At 38.3% G+C, this 19,167-nt stretch overlaps 1 protein-coding gene across 1 annotated transcript; it reads right to left on the bottom strand.

Annotated features, from left to right (window-relative positions):
• Nucleotides 1–5,700: 5,700 nt before the first annotated feature.
• LOC110153852 (cerebellin-1-like) lies at nucleotides 5,701–18,116 on the bottom strand. The gene is made up of 4 exons (XM_055156200.1): nucleotides 18,093–18,116; nucleotides 13,405–13,614; nucleotides 8,916–9,035; nucleotides 5,701–5,898 (listed from the first exon to the last, which is right to left on the bottom strand). Exons 1-4 carry the CDS (start codon nucleotides 18,114–18,116, stop codon nucleotides 5,701–5,703), a joined length of 552 nt encoding a protein of 183 aa, XP_055012175.1.
• Between the last annotated feature and the right edge of the window lie 1,051 nt (nucleotides 18,117–19,167).

Below are 19,167 nucleotides of genomic sequence, written 5' to 3'. Positions count from 1 at the left end.
GTCCAACTCCAACATCTGGAAACACGACCAGTGAAAATCTGGATTTGTAGAGTACATTTTTGCACAGTAATTCAAAGTGTTTAATGGATTAAGAGAAGCATTAAAATCACAAACAAACCACTTTAAAAGAGGAGCGAGCAGAATACAGAATACTGGTACAATGCATCTCTCCTGTTAAGGTTAATGTTAAAAATTGTGCGCTGTCCCTGTCTCAAATAAATAAATATAAAAAAATATATAAATAAAAAATAAATTAATAATTCAGTTCTTTGCTCAGCTAAACAGAACTGAGCGGGGACTAAACTAAGGACTAAGAAAGACTAAACCAGGACTAAGCAGGACTAAACCAGGATTAAACAGTACTAAAGCAGACCTATAGGAGGACTAAAACAGGACTAAAGAAGAAAGCCAATGCCTAAGGTGTGAGTGAGTGAGTCCGGGACTAAACCAGGACTAAACCAAGATTAAACCAGGACTTGTGGCCAGCTTGCCAAAGCCTGATGTCGTCTGATGTCAGAAGCAAAGCAGGGCCAGACCGGGGTGGTACTTAGACAGGAGACCACTGGGAACACCAGGTGCAACAGTGGGACACCAGTGGTAAACACTGTTGTTGTATCTTTAGGGAAGACCCTTCACCCACATTGACTCTTATGTAAATGGTGTGAGTGAGTGCTGATGGTGGGAGGGGTCGATGGCGCAGATTGGCAGACTCAGCAGTCAGTCCCAGGGCAGCTGTGGCTACAATAGTGTCTCACCACCACCGAGTGTGGAGTGAATGAATAATGCTGTAAAGTGCTTTGGGTGTCTTGAAAGGCTCCGTATAAATCCAATGATTAAGACTATGTCAGAACTATCAGGAGTAAAGCAGGAGGCTGGTCCCCTTGAAAGTCCAACCAGGTCTCAAACTGCACTAAACCAGGTCTAAAGCAGGACTGAACTGGATCTGAGCGAGGACAGGACTAAACCAGGTCTGAGCCAGGACTGCAGAAGGACTACATCAGTGCTAAAGCAGAACTAAACCAGGTCTGAGCCACGGACTGAACTAAGTCTGAGCCAGGAGATTACATCATTCTTAAAGTAGAAGGCATCCCCTTGAGAGTCCAACCGAGACTAAACCAGTAAACCAGGACTACCAGGACTAAACCTGTGGAATCATATTCTGCAACACTTTCTTCCATAGCTCTGTGATTTTTATTTGTTATAAATCTAATGTTGTATAATTTCAGTGCTCAGGGCGGGTCTGGTCTGAAGCACCTCACTGGAGGATTCTTTGTGCATGTTTTCAGTCGTTGGAGGAACAAGAAGCACCCAGATACAGGCCGACCATGCAAACTGCTCATGGTGTGGCTCCATGGCGGCCCCTTCTGGTCATGTTACGTCGCTGCACATATGTCCTGCTCCGTATTCATTTTGCAGGATGTTGACAGAGACATTCAGGTCAGAGTTTACTATGAGACACTATATATACATCATGGACTGTAGTTACTGTATCTGGCATGTCTGGACACGACCATCATAGAGACAACTCCCTTTGACCTATTTTTCTTATCTAATCCAACAGTAATGACAGAAGTTAAAAAAAAAACACTAGTCAATCAATGTGAAGTAATACAAGAAATCCACATTATAGGACAGTGAAATTGTGATTGCTGTGTTTCAGATGACAACACGACATTCTAGGGCAATAATATTTAACACAGATGGTGGCATCTATATTAATGCAGTTAAAATGCAGATTTGTGTTGTAAAATTTAAAATCTACCAATAGGCAGTGTTGGGAGGGTTACTTTTAAAATGTATTCCCCTACAGATTTAATCCATTAAATTACTTAAAGTGAGTAACGTAATCTGAATATTTTGGATTACTTGATATTGTCATGTTTTTTTTTTTAAAACTACATGAATGTAGAAACCACATCCTGAAAATTCTTGTTGGTTCTCTTCAAAAGTCTCCATGAACAGACTTTTGTTTTACTGTAGAGTAGAAAAAAATGAAGATTTTTTATTTGCTAAAAGACAAAAAAAAAAAAAGTCCAGTCTTTCCTTAACCAGATTAAAAATATTATTGATAGAGAAATTATTTTTATATGAGATCACTGCTGCTTTAAATTATGCCCACCCTACTGTTAGTGTCATATTGTTTACACCTGGATTAGACCTGGTTTAGTCCTGGTTTAGACCTGGTTTAGACCTGGTTTAATCCTGGTTTAGTCCTGGTTTAGTCCTGGTTTAATCCTGGTTTAGTCCTGGTTTAGTCCTGGTTTAGACCTGGTTTAGCCCAAAATGTGAAAACAGTAAAACGCCGCTGTGTAATCCATTTATTTCAACAAAGTAACTGTACACCAATTACCACTCACTGAAACAGTAACTGTAACTGAATACAGTTACTCATCATTTGTACTCTGATTACATAACTCTGGTACATGTAATCTGTTACTCCCCAACACTGCCAATAGGATGACACATTTTAAAGGTGCATTGTTTAGCTTTTCACGTGGAGGCTCTGTCCATAGTTTTTCTCCATGGAGATGTTAGTGCTTTGTCTACTAAGTTACAGGTCAGATCCGTGGAGAGGCAACCCCGCTCACAGTCAGAATGTCAGTTTTTCTGGGTATTTTTGAGCTATAAAACCACCTGTAATTGAATAAATGTAAAGAAGAGCTGTTTAATGTCATACTGTGGAACATTTCAGGCAGAGTAACGGCATATCCATAGAAACAAGCAGGTGATGGACCCCCAACCAAAAAGTTACATAGTGCACTTTTAATAATTAAGAAAACAACCAATGTGTAATACAGGAAAATGTCGTGTTCTTTTTCTAGGACAGTGAATTTGAGCTCAAACTTGTGTGCAGTTCATAAAGTCTGGCAAAAACATCACACTAAAACCAAGACTACCCATTCAAACAGAGGTCTGCAGCGCCCTCTGCTGGCCACTCCCCACAATTACACCCCATGTTGCACACTCAGGGACAAAAAGGAAATCTGAAGTTGTTTATTCAAGTTTTACTCTTTTATTACAGTTACATTTACACAATAGTTATTATTTGATTGATAAAATATATGACAACACTTTTATCTTGTGAAATTAAGGTTATTTTCAACTTTGATGATGATAAGTTTATTCGGATGTTTAAATAATAAATTGCATTATCATACAGTAAATGATAAATTGCATATGCAGTAATCAACAGATACATAAAGACTATTGTTTTACATTGCTCATCACAACTATAATCTCCAAAAAGAAAAAGGAAAAAAAAAAAAAATATATATATATATATATAGTATGTCACATTACTCCTGATACAAAAATAAATATAGCGTAGTACTTTAATTCCTTCTGAAGCATGCATATCTATAATCATTTCTTTATATTTATGTTTAAACATTTTCATATTTGGACATTTTTTGAGTTCAGATTTTGACCCCTCAAACTGAAATACAAACTTTTTCTAGTTGTATGGACTCTGGCCATTTTAAAGAGATGAATTCCCCTTAAATTATAAGTTGTCTCCCTTTCTGAATATTTTTTGGTAGTTCCTTCCTTTCTGCCTTGTACATTATTTTTGCTGTCTGGAAGCTTATCAAATCCTTCAGTTTTAAAATTTTGAAAGTGATAAATAGCTGGTTGGTGTGGTCATAAAACCCAACGTTATGAATTATCTGTAGTGCTCTTTTCTGTAATATGAATAGTGTTTCCAATATTGTTTCATAATTATTATCCCAGATCTCAGCACAGTATGTTAAATATGGTGCAACTAAAAAACAATAAAGTGTATGTAGAGCTTTCTTGTCCAGAAAATATTTGGCCTTACCTAATTCTGCTATATGTGCTATTAAACTTTTTCTCCACAAACTTGAAGATATATTAGATACAGTATATTACACAAAATTGACTCTTGTGAGCTTCAAGACATGTTAGAATACAGAATACAGTCTTCAAGTAAGAACGTTTGAGTAAGTTTACAGTAAAAATAAAGCCTCCATCATTTATTTAATTCTTGTTCAAGCATAACTAGGTCTATTAATACTTTTAATACTTTGAGGCTTATGTCATGAATATTCCCATAGGGTGTGAAGCTAACTGGAGGAACTACTCTATTTCAGGCTCTGTTACTCATGTTAAACTTTAATCTGAGTTTTTTTTTTTTTTTTTAACACAATCTGACCAAAAAGAACTGAATCAGCACGTGAGCTGATTTGTGCTGTTAAACAAGTTTCTCTCACAGTTACATCTTTATTAACAGTTTTGTAGTTAGTCAGTCTCACTTTTTTTTAAAAATCAAACTCCTAAACAGGACCATGAACACTTCGTTTTGATCACAGTCTCAAATGAAAATGTGTTTTGTGTAATGTAAAAACTTTTTGGGCTGTGTGCCGTTGTGTGCATTGTGTCACCATGGTAACTACCAATCATTCCTCTATAGACATGCATGCTGTACCCCCAGAGTGATGTCACCGCAAAGTATCAATACAATTTACAATAATTGTCACTGAGTCAAAAAAAAACAAACTACAAACATTCAGATTTTTAAAAGTACAAGACAAAAGGTGAGAAAATACACAGAAGCACAGTAAATGTCTGATCCTATAATAGACAGTACCATATTTTCCGCACTATAGGGCACACTTAAAAGGCTTTAATTTCATCAAAAAGCAACTGCGCACTTTATAATCCAGTGCGCCTTATATATGAATTGATTCGGGTGTCTTAGTATGACTTTAGTAAACTACAAAGCCTTGCACTTACACTTGCACTTACACTTGTAGTGTAAGTATCGCGGAATAATACATACTGTGATTCCTTTTCATGTCAAAATGCACCTGTCAAGAGACACGATTACAACGCCCACTTTAAACTTAAGGCTGTTATAAAGTGAAAGTGTGAGCTGCGTGGGAGCAGTGGATGAAAGAAGACAAACACACATTCACCAAGACAGAGAGACAGCGCTGAGCGACTTACGCCACGATCTGCCAATGGATCGTGGACGCCTGGGCTAAGGATCAGTATCAACTGTGGTCTGAGCTTTCACCAAGACCCGAATCATCATGAACTGCCAGGTAAGAGTAACAACACTGACTCGGATAATGACGAGAGGGATGTGGGCGTGCTGGACGCTGTAATTGCCCAACAGTTTGAACAATTATGAGTTATTGTGAATTTAGCGGTCTCACACAGTATTTTTTTATGCATTACAACTGAATAAAGTTTGACTGACTTATCTAACTGTTGTGTTTCATTTAATGTGCCTTATAGTCCAGTGCGGTTTATATATGAAAAAAGTTCAAAAATTGACCATTCAATGACACTGCGCCTTATAATCCAGAGCGCCCTATAGTGCAGAAAATACGGTAGTTCAGTTGGAGTGCCCACTGATCCAAAGGTTGGTGGTTTGAATCCTGCTCCATAAGCATCATTGCAGAGTGGTTAGATCCACTGACCCATAGGTTGGAGATGCAAAATTCAGTTCCCACAGATGAATGCAGTTGTTCTGTCCTTGGGCAAGACACTTAACCCCCACTCGCTCCCAGTATCTGCATACACAGGTGTATGAATGTGTGTGTGAATGAGTGAGTGGCTCCTGTAAAAGCGCTTTGTGACTGTTTACCATGTGCTGTTATGAGGCAAATACAGAACTATTTCAAACATTATAATACTGAATCATTTGAGACATTTTAAGCTTTGGGTCACGTCCTTCTACAGGGGAAAGACCATGAAGCCGGAGAAGGTGGAGTACTTCCATCCGCCCTGCAGGTGTCCTCGCTCCAGTCTGAGGTTGACCCTGTCCCCGGTCTCCATGACGACCAGACCGGAGTTTGTGGCGGCCTCTCGGGTCACATCCTGGTCCCCCGCGAAGGCTGAGAGCACGGGCCAGCTGTTCACCTGCAGACTCACCTGGAACAAAAGAGGAAGTGTTTAACATCTCCATGGAGACAAGCAGGCTACAGAGTGCACCTGATATAGATACTTTGCAGTAATGTTACGCTGGGGGTGTTCTACATGTATCTCTGTGGTCTAATTTTCAGGAGCCTGTGGTCAATAAAAGCGTTCATTGTCCTGTTTAGGAGTTTGATTTTCAACAAAAAGGTGAGAGTGACTAACTGAAAAACTGTTCAACTGCTCTAGTTCCAGCTAAATCAGCTCTTTCTGGTCAGAATATGTTAAAATAAAGCTCAGATCTGACAGTAGTGCTTTCAGTTAGCATCACATGCCCAGGGAATATTGATGACATCAGCTGCAAAGTATCAATAGAGGCTATATGTGCGTTTTTACCCTAAATAATTTGATGATTATGTCGAGCTGTTTTACCTTTTATGAATCTCTGTCTGTTCTGAGTGACTGACGCTTTTACTTCCACTATAACTATCCCTTTAAGGCTGTGGCTGAGTTTAATGTGGCGCATCGACCGAATATATGAGTGGAATACGCTAGCCTTAAGGTACAAAAAAGGAAGTTCCCCAGGAGGCTCTTCTGGCTCCTTCTGTACACGCTGCTGACTTATGACTGTGTGGCTCACTATTCATCCAATCATATAGTGAATTTTGCTGATGACATAACAGTGGTGGGGCTCATCAACGATGAGCAGAAGGCAGGTCTGTCAGCTGGAGACCTGGTGCAAAACTAACAATCTATGCAGCAATGTGAAGAAAACAAAGGAGATGATCATGGATTTCCGCAGGGAACCTAAAGCCCCTTCTCCTCTATACATCAGTGGAGATGCAGTGGACATTGTCTCCTGTTTTAAATACCTTGGAGTCCAAATCCTGAACAATCTCAGCTGGTCAAACAACACCAGTTGCATAGTGAAAAAGGGACACCAACGCCTATACTTAGGCACCTCAAAAGAGCAGGTCTCAGCCCCTCTGTCCTGAAGGCCTTTTACAGGTGTGCGATGGAGAGCATCCTCACATCCAACATGACTGTGTGGTTCAGCAGCAGCACCGTGGCAGAGAGGAAAGCTCTGCAGAGGGTAATTAAAGCTTCTGAGTCCATCTGCAGCTGTAATCTGCCCTGCATGGAAGACATTTACATCAGCAGGTGCAGGACAAAAGCCTACAGCATCATGGAAGACTCTACCCATCTAGCACATGGACTATTTACAGCTCTTCCATCAGACAGAAGATTGTGCCACCTACAGGCCAGGACCATGAAACTACAGAACAGTTTTTACCCTGATGCCTTTGAAACAAATCAATTCTGTCAAAAAGCCCAGACACTAATGCACCCTTACAAAATAGCACTGACTTGCAACTCACTTAAGAAAAAGGGAGCGTCTGGGGGCTGTCTTTTAAAGATGTTTTATTTGACATACAATATTTTAAACTATTTATTCTTATTATTATCTGTGCTGCTGTTGACCTGGACCTGAGTGCAGTATTTCATTTCTCTCTGTAACTGCTGCTTTTTGGCGTTTTTGTCCGTCAAAAAAATCCTATTCATAACATAGAGCCTGGCTCCAGATTTGCTCCTGTAACCATGAGCATCGTGAGGATCATTTGAGCGGTGCTTAACACTATGGGTGACATCACACTCGCTTAGTCCATTTCTTTTATACAGTCTATGATGTAGAGTGATCAGGATTTTCCTAAGAACCAAACTAGATGATTTTTGTGCCACTCTTTTGCTGTGACTCTCTCAGGTGCTCAGCTCAGAATTAGCTGTATCTGTATTACTATCTTTCTATATTTTTCATTTCTGTATTTTACATTTATACAGTTATGCCTTATTTGACACCTGTCTCTTGCTATTTTTGCTACTTATTTTAAATGTATTATTATCATTTATATTTTTGCTCTTTGTTAATGTAATATATTGTGATGTGTGAGCTACTGTGTCCAAATCATTTCCCTTTTGGATCAATAAAGTTTGTCTAAGTCTAAGTTTATCACAGACATTGCAGACACACACTTTTTTTTTTTTTTTTTTTTTTTTTTGAAGACAGGAGTTTATAACTCTAAAGAACTATGATAAAGAAGAAACATACACGTGATAAAGAAAAAACATACACAGAAACAACAGAGACCTGCCCACACATTATACTAAGTTCTCTGTTAATATGAGTCACACTGTAATAAAACATGGCACTTTACCACACGGAGGACATGTGTGTGCCGTCCTCTCTGCTCCTCTGTCCATCATCTCTGTGAAGGAGAGGAGCAGGGGCAGAGGAGCTGTGGGAGGCTCAGGTTTTCAATGGGGGTCCACACTTGACATGTTCATTTAGAGCCTTTTATTGATATGCGTAAAGTAGTTCTGCTCTTGTAGTAATTTATAAATCCAGATATGGAATTATTGTTTTATCATAGTCTAATTTTGAACACTCAGTTATGTAATTATGTTTCCTTATCACAAACGTACCTTGACTTCTGTTTTGTTTCATTCTCACGTGTTTAACACACATTTAAACCGTGCATATTAAGGGTATCTAGCACTGACTGATGATGGCTGCACGTGCTGGGCTTTTGCAGTGATGTAGAGTATTCTGAAAATGTATTTAATTACAGAATACTGAATAGATGCATTAAAATGTGTTTTGTAAAATCTTTGGTTACATCGTATAATCATAGTACTGTTGCCATTTGAACATGTTTAGTTGGGACTGGATGTGTTATGAAACTGGGGCAAAAACCTTCAGGGGAGCTATAACTGAGCACTGCTAGTGTCCCTTCAAGCCCCCCATGGCTTCGCCCCTGCCCAGAAGCCCAGAGTGCTGTATCAAGAGGAGATTTGGTGACACAGGTGTTGCCATAAAACCATACTAATGTGCTTTAAAATAAACATCCACTCCACCTTAAGTTAATTTATACTTAGAAAGTATATGCTGAGTTTGTGCCAATTTCTGTTACAAGTGAATAGGCTGAGTAATTGCAGAAATATGAGCCATACACATTCTTGCTTGTGGCCGGACTCACGTGGATGATCTGCCTGTTGTAGACTTTGACCACGTGGAAACTGAAGCTGTACACTCCCTTTCGAGGCGCTACAAAAACGCTCCTGGCGGGGTCAAAATGACCGCCGACGTTAACCAGAATCTGAAAAGAAATGCAAAGACTGTCAATAAAATGAGAACCTTAAATATGATAATTGGTGTTTTGACTGACAATACAAAAGTGAATTCTTGTTTTCTTTCCAAATAGCATTACAGACTACATGCACAATTATGAACACGTGCAACAAAAAATGAAGACGCCCTTGATAGCTTACGTGCACCTCCACCCTTCACTCATGGAGCTGTAGAGGCTGCAGTAGCACTGATTAAATGACCTATTTTCTGATCTATGTTGTTTCCTCATCACAAACAGACCTGGAGTTGTGTTTTGTTTCATTCATTAACACACAAAGTCTGCATATTTAGGCAGAGTTCTTCTCTCAAACTGAAAACACTCTGATCCACCTTGTGATGTCACGTGGTAATACAGGAAGTGCTTCTGTGTGTTTTCAGACTTCACACACATTCACTAGAATCATTCGGATAATTTCACACCTGCAGTTGTCAGTCTTTACTGAACTAAAGGAAAAAGGAACTTGAAAATTACCATTGATTTACCAATGAATTGAATTACCAATTACCATGAAACAAAATTCAACAAGGATGTATGATGTGAAAGCTGTGAGTACTCTCGCCTCACAGCAAGAAGTTCCTGGGTTTGATTCTGTTTCTGGGCCTTTCTGTGTGGAGTTTGCACGTTCTCCCTGTGCCTGTGTAGGTTTCCTCTGGGTGCTCCTGTTTTCCTTAACACTAAACACATAGCGACCCCAGGATAATTTCTTAACTTAAACAAAATATTGAAAAATTACCAAATGAAAGAATCTCAATTTTAGCTCAATCCCTTCAGTCGTTCCTGAGTTATGGCCCTTTCAAATTTTTGGGCCATGCTCACTTTTTCGGAAGCCTTAATTTATAAGCACGTTTGAGAGACCATCACTTCATAAAAAATAGAGCTAGGAAGTTGAAAACTCTCTATCTCAACTTTTGTTGCTTTACTTATACACCACGAAAAGATGTTTCTGTGTGAAATAACATATATTAGTATAAGTAAGTAAGTAAGTAAGCAAGTAATTAAGTCTTTATTTATATAGCGCTTTTGGCAGACATGTGTCATAAAGACGCTTTACAGAGCACTTATCTTCCTCAAATAAAAATAGAATAAATAATGCAAACAAAACTTTTGTCATAATTTTGTACAATGTTAATAGTTGAATTTTCTCAAAGGATTACAAATCTTAAATGACATTCTTAAAGGATAACACTTTTCCAAGCAATGTAGCCACAAATAATCTCCAATTGTCTTCCCTTATAACAAGCAGTTAATGTTTAATGCTACTAAAGGCAACTGAAAAGTGGAAAAGTACCTAAACTCCACCAAAAATGACCCATGAGAGCTCATTTCCAAAAATTCCATTTGAATTGAAGGAAGTTAATTGTAGATGTTTTTTATTACTTTAAACTAATCAGGATATGCCAAAGTTTCTCTGGTAAAAAAAAATATCAACATCTAACTGTGCCCACATGGAGAAAGGGTCCAAAGAAGGGGCCAAAAAGATCACATTTGGTCTGTGACCACATTTAGGACTCTACACCATCAGAAAATCATGTCACCATCAGAAAAGTGTGAGTCTTTCTCTCAAATATTCAGGTTCAACAGTTAGTTTGTAAATATCTGCTTGGAGTAAATAGATCTTGGACCTCAAAAAATAAAAATAAAAAATGAGCAGCAACCAAATGTGAGATTTTGGGGGCCCCTAGCCCCCCAATTAATAAAGATACCCAATATTTGACAACAGATTCAGAATCCATGACCAAAAATCTACAATAATACTCATTTTCCTAGCTCTATTTTTTATGAAGTGATGGTCTCTCAAACATACTTATACATTAAGGCTTCAAAAAAAGTGAGCATAGCCCCAAAATTCCAAGGGGCCATAACTCAGCAACAACTCAAGGGATTGAGCTAAAATTTTAGATTCTTTCATTTAGTCATTTTAGATTTTTTTTGAAATGTTTTCAGCCAAATCTGAGATGGCTCATAGGGGAGGACAGCTGATTTAATATGGACTGACCCCCCTGAAAAAGAAATTCTCCGTGGGACTATTCAGGTTATATAAAGGTCAAAAACTCCAGGTATGTTTATTGGGAGGTAACAACAATATAACATGACCTAAAACTCACAAGAGTCTATTGTGCATAACCTCTAATGACAGGCTGCAGGCAAATATGATGCAGCTCATATTTCACTAATTAAATAAAAACAAATACAAACTTAAAGGTGCACGTTGTTGTTGTCTGTTTGTTTCTATGGATATGTCACTGCTCTGCCTGGAATGTTTCACAGTATGACATTAAATAGCTCTATATTACATTTATTCAATTACATGTGGTTTTACTCCTCAAAAATACTTAGAAACACATGCTGACTCAACAGATCTAACATGTAACTTGGTCTGGTTTGGTCTCTGTGATGATAGAAAGGTTCATGGGGAAAAGTGTTTGACGGACCCTCCACCAGAAAATACAATACACCTTTAAGTACAGTACTTTTACTTCATTACTTAAAGCACTACTTTATACTCCTAAAAAGTATCAATACTCAAAAACTACTTAAAGCGAGCTTTTGTTTTGACCTGTTTTTGTCAGTCATAATGAGTCAGAGCTGAGTCAGGAGCCAGTGTCAATCAATCTGCTGGGAATCTGATGAAACATATTTCTCTAACTGAATCTAATTAAACTAATAAATACAACAGAATAACAATAATAAAAAAAAGAATAATAACACAGCTGCAATAATACAACAGTAATTCAAGCAGAAGTAAGTTGTTTTTGTTTAATTAAAATAAGATAGAAAAACACACATGGATTTACAGAGAACAATCAGATCTGAATGAAAGGCCCCTTATGACGCTATGTTCTGATCTGTTGTTTTGTTTCCTCTTCAAAAACATATGTGGAGCTCTTCTCTCAGAACAGAAAACACTTGATTCCACCTTGTGACGTCAAGTGCTAATACAGGAAGTGCTCCATTGTTTTTAAACTCCACACCTTCATTAGAGTTTGGATGATTTCAGCCCTGGAATTACCAATCTCTACTCAACTAAAGGTAAAAGGAGTTGTTAACTTGAAAACTAGCATTTCATGACATCACAAGATGGAACAGAGCATTTTGAACTTCGAGATGACGTATTAATGGTGCAAGACTAGTTAGACATGTGTGAATAAAACAAAACATAACTCCAGGTCTGTTTTTAAGCAAAAACTTTATAACATGACTTAAAGCTCACAAGTCTTTTTTGTGAAATATAGGACCTTTAATTCCTCATGTTGTCTGGCAGGGGTCTCTAACCTCTTTCGTCCAATGAGCTACCTTTACAAAAACAAAATGCCAAAGAGCTACAAATTTTTCCTACGCTCACAAGAAATTGAGCATAGGAAAGCCTTAGATGGGGAACAGGTAGATACCTATACGCTATACAATACATAAACCTTTATCCATTTATTAGTGCACACATTTTGGCATCCAAATGATACATTTTCAATAGTAGATCATCCAATTTGAGTCATTCAGCACAATATGTATAGTACAGAAATCATTTTCAAGCTATTTGGAAAGAGGTGGAGAGCTACTGTTAGCTCCTGAGCTACAGATTGGAGATCCCTGTTGTGTAGTGTGAAATCCAAAAAGCTGATGAAAGAAACATGCAGTGGACACCAGGCTTTAAAGCTGCACCACTACGTTCAACATCTGTGGATTGTAAAGTAAAACATATCTTCCTCAAAGAGATCTCATTGCTCTTCCTCGAATTTTCCACAGTGTGACATTAAACAGCTCCACATTACATTTAGTCAGGGAGGTACTGGGACCAAAGAAGAGCCCTATAAATAGGCCTGCCAGAAGAAAACACACAGAGATTAACTATTTCTGATTGTTCATTAACAAAAACACCTAAGTCACTTCGAAGTGACTTAGTTTTTTTGTCTTTAACCTTTTCTCATCTACCTTTCTCCTTAGGTTTTCTGTTTGACATCTTTGACATGTGTTAAAACCAACGAGTAACCCACTCTTCTTTGTCGCGTTTTAGGCCTATGCAATTTATGCTTGACAAATGAGCAAATGACCAGAAAAGGATGGAAAAGTTCAGAATTGCCAGTCCACCCCTGCATTTATTCAATTACAGGTGGTTTTACTGCTCAAAAATACCTCGAAAAACAGGCATTCTGACTGTGAGCGGGGTTGCCTCTCCACAGATCTGACCTGTAACTTGGTCTGATTTAGTCTCCGTGAAGATAGAAAGGGTTAAACACCATGCTGTGAAACATTCCAGACAAAAAGTAATAACATTTCCATGGAGACAAGCGTTTGACGGATCCTCCACCTGAAAAGTTACACAATGCACCTTTAAACCCACCTGATCGAAGTAGATGGTCATGGTGTGGTTGCTCATCTCAGAGGGTTCGTGGTTGGTGCTTCTCACGGCGGAGAAGGCCACCCTGGCACCGCCTGACCTGACGGACAGGCCCAGAGCGCCCCCTGCCGGCTCTGCTGAGGGGGAGGAGTCGCACACCACCAGGCACTTTCCCTCCAAAACCACCGGCTCTGTGTCGTTCTGACCTCTGACCTCCAGTGCCCCCCGCTGGACCAGACACAGCGCTACAAGCAGGAGGGGGCCAGAGCGCTGCATGTTTCCACAGTCAGAGGAGTTCAGTGAAGGTGTGGCATCTGTCTCTCTCTCTCTATCTATCTGTCTGTCTCTCTCTATCTATATGTTGTCAAACTTGATTTATATTCTAAGGAAAAGGTTTATTACTCAATACTGATTTTAATACCACAATCATGAGGAAATAAAACACTTAGAATACAATGAAATTTTCAGCCTAAATTAAAATTTAACTAGGTGTTCCTCAGTGGTGTTTATAAAGTTCAAGATTACACTGAAGAGGTCAAATTTTGTAAAGCGGGATCATGTGGGATTATTTCTGATTTTTGATACTTTTCACCACCCTACTGTCCAACCCTACTGTCTATCTTTCTATTTCTGTCTATTTGTGAATTTCTGATTTTAACAAACAAATCACAATGGTAAATGTATTGATTAACTTCTGCTATTCAGGTTAAAATACCAAATGTACACATATTTTAAAAAAGGTCAAGACTGTAGAAGATTTAGTGGGTCTAAATGTCAAAGTATTCTATTTGTAATTTGTGAAAAATTATAATTTATCAAACTATATATTTAATCTATCTATCTATCTATCTATCTATCTATCTATCTATCTATCTATCTATCTATCTATCTATCTATCTATCTATCTATCTATCTATCTATCTATCTATCTATCTATCTGTCTGTCTGTCTGTCTGTCTGTCTGTCTGTCTGTCTGTCTTTCTGTCTGTTTATCTCTCTGTCTCTTACTGTTCTATTTCTGAAACTGCAAATCAATACTACGTTTTTCTGTTAATTCCAAAACGTAAGATTGTTTCTTATTAAGTTTCACAGTTCCAATTTAAGCTTGCAGATTTCCCCACAGGTCACAGGAACTCCAAACATGGCTGACAGGAATTTGGCCAGTCCCGAATCTGTGTCAACATGAAACCTGCAAACAACACATGGACATTTGTTTAATCATGAACTCTCACGAAGTCTTATAATCACACACAAATTATTCAAATTTACAGGCATATTATTATGAGTGATTATATTACCCTCTTTATTGTTGCTTAGAATCATATGATGAAAACATGGCCTACTTTCTTAGACTTCTTTTAGAATAGAGCTGAAACTGTGTAACTTTTCTGGTTGGGGATCCATGACCTGCTTGTTTCTGTTTTGTATTAATATGTCATTGCTCAGCCTGGAATGTCCCACGGCATGGCATTAAACAGCTCTACTTTACATTTATTAAATCCCAGGTGTTTTTATAGCTCAAACATACCTAAACATAAAACAGACATTCTGACTGTGAGAGGGGTCACCTCTTCACAGATTTGACCTGTAAACTGGTCTGGTTTGGTCTCCATGAAGATAGTCTGAAACATTCCAGATAAAGCAATAACATCTCCATGGAGAAAAGCATTTGGCAGACCTTCCACCAGAAAAGTTACACAATGCACCTTTAAAATAAATACATATTTTGTTTTCGTTTTCTCTCCTTTACACGTCTCCAGAGTGGTTCTGGCAGCACAAGTACATGACAGATCCCACCACGGCCTGGCAGCTCGGGCTGGTTCTGTTCAACGTGTTCTTTAACAGAATGCCTTTAGTCCAAGAGAAGACCATCGCCTCAAGAACCAAGTGTCCCAATTCCATCCTCTCTTCAAGAGGTAAACTACAGCTCCAACCATGTCACTCTGACTGACACAGTGTTCCTGTTTTTAAGGGTGCACTGTCTCACTTTTTGATTGGGGGTCCATCACCTGCTTGTTTCTATGGATATTCATTGCTCTGCCTGAATGTTCCACAGTATGACATTAAACAGCTCTACATTACATTTATGCAATTACAGGTGGTTTTATAGCTCCAAATTACTTACTTAAAACAGACATTTTGACTCTGATTGCCACAGATCTGAGGTTTAATGCTATACTGTGAAACATTTCAAACAAAGCAATCTTGTCTCCATGGAGGAAAGCATCTAATGGTCCCTCTACCAGAAAAGTTACACAATGCACCTTTAAGCCATGTTGTAATGTTGTCATCTCCTCAAAACATGAGGATTGTTTTTGTTTTGTTCTCACATGTTTGATTCTTTATTATTATTAATTTTGTATTATTAGTCTCCGGAGCTCAGAACACTCTGTTCTACCTTGCGGTAATGTGGCATGTGGTAATACAAGAAGTGTTCCGCTGTGTTTTTAAACTCTATATATCTTCACTAGAATCATTTGGATAATTTTAGCCCTGGAATTGCCAATCTTCATTGAACAAAAGATTAAAGTTAGCTGTTAAATTTACATCATGAGGTGGAACAGAGCATTTTGAGCTTTGGAGACATGTGTGATTGAAACAAAGCACAACTCCAGGTATGTTTTTGTTGACATAACAGCATTATAACCTGTCTTAAAGTTCACAAGAGTCAATTTTGCATAATATAGGACCTTTAAGTAAAGTTCAGATACCTAAAGTGTTTACTTAAGTACAGTATTTTACTACTTTGACTTCATGACCTTACACCGCTGACTGTAGCCTCTTGTTTGTGTGAATACAGATTGCAGAGACCTGCTGAAGCGCTGTTTGAAGAAGGATCCTGAGAATCGTGTGACTCTGCAGAGCATCAGGGACCATCCTTGGCTAAGCTCAGAGTAAACGCTCAGGCAGCACATGCAGGGAGGAGGAGTCACCAGGGCTGGATCATAGACTGTATATAGAAGTGGACTAACAGAGTGTGATGTCTCTCATAGTGCTCAGCTCTAGTCAAATGAAACTCAGTGAGGCTAGCAGTTACGGGAGCGAAGTTGGAGCCAAGTTTCATACAGTATTAAGAACAGGAATTTATTTACATACAAAACTGTGTTTGTTCTGTTTCAGTGTGTAACAAAGATAACACCATAAGTGTGAGGCTTCTGTGGCTCTTTAAACTGAGTCAGTCATAAACAGCCCTCAAGAACTGTGTATGTGCTGCACCCACAGACCGTATATATGATTGGACATAGCTAAAGTGCTAGCCTGGCTCTAGATTCGCTCCTGTAACTGTTAGCATCGGAAACTTCATTTGAGTGGAGCTGAACATTGTGGGTGATGTCAGATTCACTTAGTCTGCTTTTTTATACAGTCTATGACTGCACCAAAGCTCACAGATAAGGTCCCTACAGCTTCTCCTTTAAGGTAAGTATTTTTATATCATGTGAGTTCATTGTTTCCTCTGTATTAGGCTCAAACGAGGGTTATTCCAATGACAGCTACTTCAGATTAGCTTTCACTGGAACACATTCATAGATTTATCTTCTTTTTTCTTTTGCAGGTGGATCCTTAGTTATCTCCAGAGCACCTTGAAGTACCTTCATGCTGTGGGCAAAAGTCAAACCAGGAGCACACGTTTAATGCAGACCCTGATGTTTCATGCCTGAGTAGTTCAAGGACACATATCCATGAGGATCGAGATTGTAAATCCAGACAGATATCGCTCCGTATATTTTATACAGAGGGATACCAGTTCAGTCCCCACTCCCATTTCGAGAATGTAATTGTCCAATCAGATTTGTTTCTTTCAGTGATGCAGGTGAAACAAAGGAGGTCATTGGTCATCGCTCAATGATTCTGCAGAAATCTGTAATGTTTTTCACTCCCCTGTGATCTTGTTACCTTCTTTTCCCCTTAAGCAGCCATACTTGTTTTGAAACAGACCATGTGTGTCCTGATTAGCTAATCTACATGTCCATCACACCCAACTGATTTTAGGTAGATTCAATTGTGAACAGACTCATTTTCTTTACTGAAGAAGTGTTTGTTCTGGATCCCACACAAATGTGACTGTGAAGATGAGGTAGATTCCTGAGTAAAAACACAACTACAACAAATACAAGTCAGACTAGCTTCAGAAACTGCCACAACAATGTTCTCCAAGCTTGGTTTTATGTTCCCCAGGTCCTAAACGGACATCTCAAAATGTCAGTGACATCACACGTCAATGCTGCAAATGTGTAAACAATATCCATTGCACATCATCAGTTTAACTCAATAAAGGTCTTAAAATAAACTGTACAGATGAGTTATAATAATTATTTCTATTCCTTTTACAGCTGGGCTCTAGTGCCTAATAGAGTTGTTAAGAGTATCAAAAAACAGACATTAATATTAATAATATTTGGAAAATGCTTCTAGAAGAATTGACAAAAAGATCGAAAACACAAACTAATCCAAGAATTCATATTTTGAAATATGATTATAGTATTTGACATATTATATTGTATGTTTATTAAAACATAAAACACAAATAGCCATGCATCGCTAAAAAAAAAGAAAAAAAAAAGCAAAGTATTTGTCCAGAATTCTTCAACAGTCTCTGCTCTTGTGTTATGTTGCTTTGCAATTCCTTTTTGTACATTATATTTAACCTGACATGGAGCTTTGACATGGGCACCCTCTAAATTCTTGCAGACACATTTAATTAAACCAAAGTCCATACAAGGCACATTCTTGTGTTCAGTTATTGGCAAACAGCACTGGCACCATCACTTTCCTGAAATTGTCTTTTCAAAAACACCTGTCACACCCTGAGACACATTTAAGGTGCGTTTCAGTTACTGGGTTTAATTATAGTGTTTATCCTGGATTAAGTTTATATAAAAACTAAATGATGTTTTGACAGAGAAACAAACATACAATCAGACTCTGTGTGTGTGTGTGTGCGTGTGTGTGTGTGTGCATGTGTGTGTGTGTGTGCATGTGTGTGTGTGTGTGTGTGTTGTGTGTGTGTGTGTGTGTGTGTGTGCATGTGTGTGTGTGTGAGTGTGTTTGTGTGTGTGTACAAATTTATGGATCCAAATTTATGACTCAATTGTTGAAACTTATAATTATGTTTTGGGGATCGGCTCCACAAACTTGTCGTGTTAATCTTATGTCTCAAAGTCCTTTCAACTGACAACAATCACGTCTTTGGGGTTGAATTATGGCACCACTTTGTGAAGCTGTTGTGAGTTAAAGTAATAGTTATTACTGACCATAAACCTGGTCAACAGATCTGTAATTTGACATTTAAAGGACCTATGTTATGCAAAATTAACTCTTTTGAGTCTGAAGCCGTGTTAAATTGCATTTTATTTCATTCACACATGTTTGAGTAACCCTTTATTAGTCCGTCCACTTCTCCCAAGCTCAAAATGCTCTGTTACACCTCATGATGTCATGAAGCTTTAGTTTTCATCTTAACAGCTACTTTTACCTTTATTTCAATAGAGATTGGCAGTTCCAGGTCTGAAATCATCCAAATGATTGTAATGAAGATGTATGGAGTTTAAAAACACAGTGGAGCACTTTCTGTTTTACCACATGACATCACAATGTGTACCAGACTGTTTTCTGTTTGAGAGAAGAACTTGCGTGTTAAACGTGTGTGAATGAAACAAAATACAACTCCAGATTTGTTTGTGATGAGGAAACAACATTATAACAGAGATCAGAAAATAGCGTAATACGGGCCCTTTAATCTTTATAATGAGGTAATCTTTGGCCATG

The sequence above is a fragment of the Boleophthalmus pectinirostris genome, unplaced genomic scaffold (genome assembly GCF_026225935.1).
Source record: "Boleophthalmus pectinirostris isolate CB_2022bp ecotype Guang Dong unplaced genomic scaffold, ASM2622593v1 HiC_scaffold_20, whole genome shotgun sequence".
Classification (NCBI taxonomy): Eukaryota; Metazoa; Chordata; class Actinopteri; order Gobiiformes; family Gobiidae; genus Boleophthalmus; species Boleophthalmus pectinirostris.
Note: the sequence above shows the minus strand (reverse complement) of the source record. Positions and strands in the feature narration are given on the sequence as shown.

What these genes read in the sequence shown, in the direction of transcription:
- LOC110153852 (XM_055156200.1), bottom strand. Translation starts at nt 18,116, where the DNA reads ATGGACTTTGGTTTAATTAAATGT. An exon ending in TGACCATCTACTTCGATCAG is followed by an intron (nt 9,036 to 13,404) that starts GTGGGTTTAAAG and finishes ATTTCTTTTCAG; the next exon opens with ATTCTGGTTAACGTCGGCGG. An exon ending in ACAACAGGCAGATCATCCAC is followed by an intron (nt 5,899 to 8,915) that starts GTGAGTCCGGCC and finishes CTTTTGTTCCAG; the next exon opens with GTGAGTCTGCAGGTGAACAG.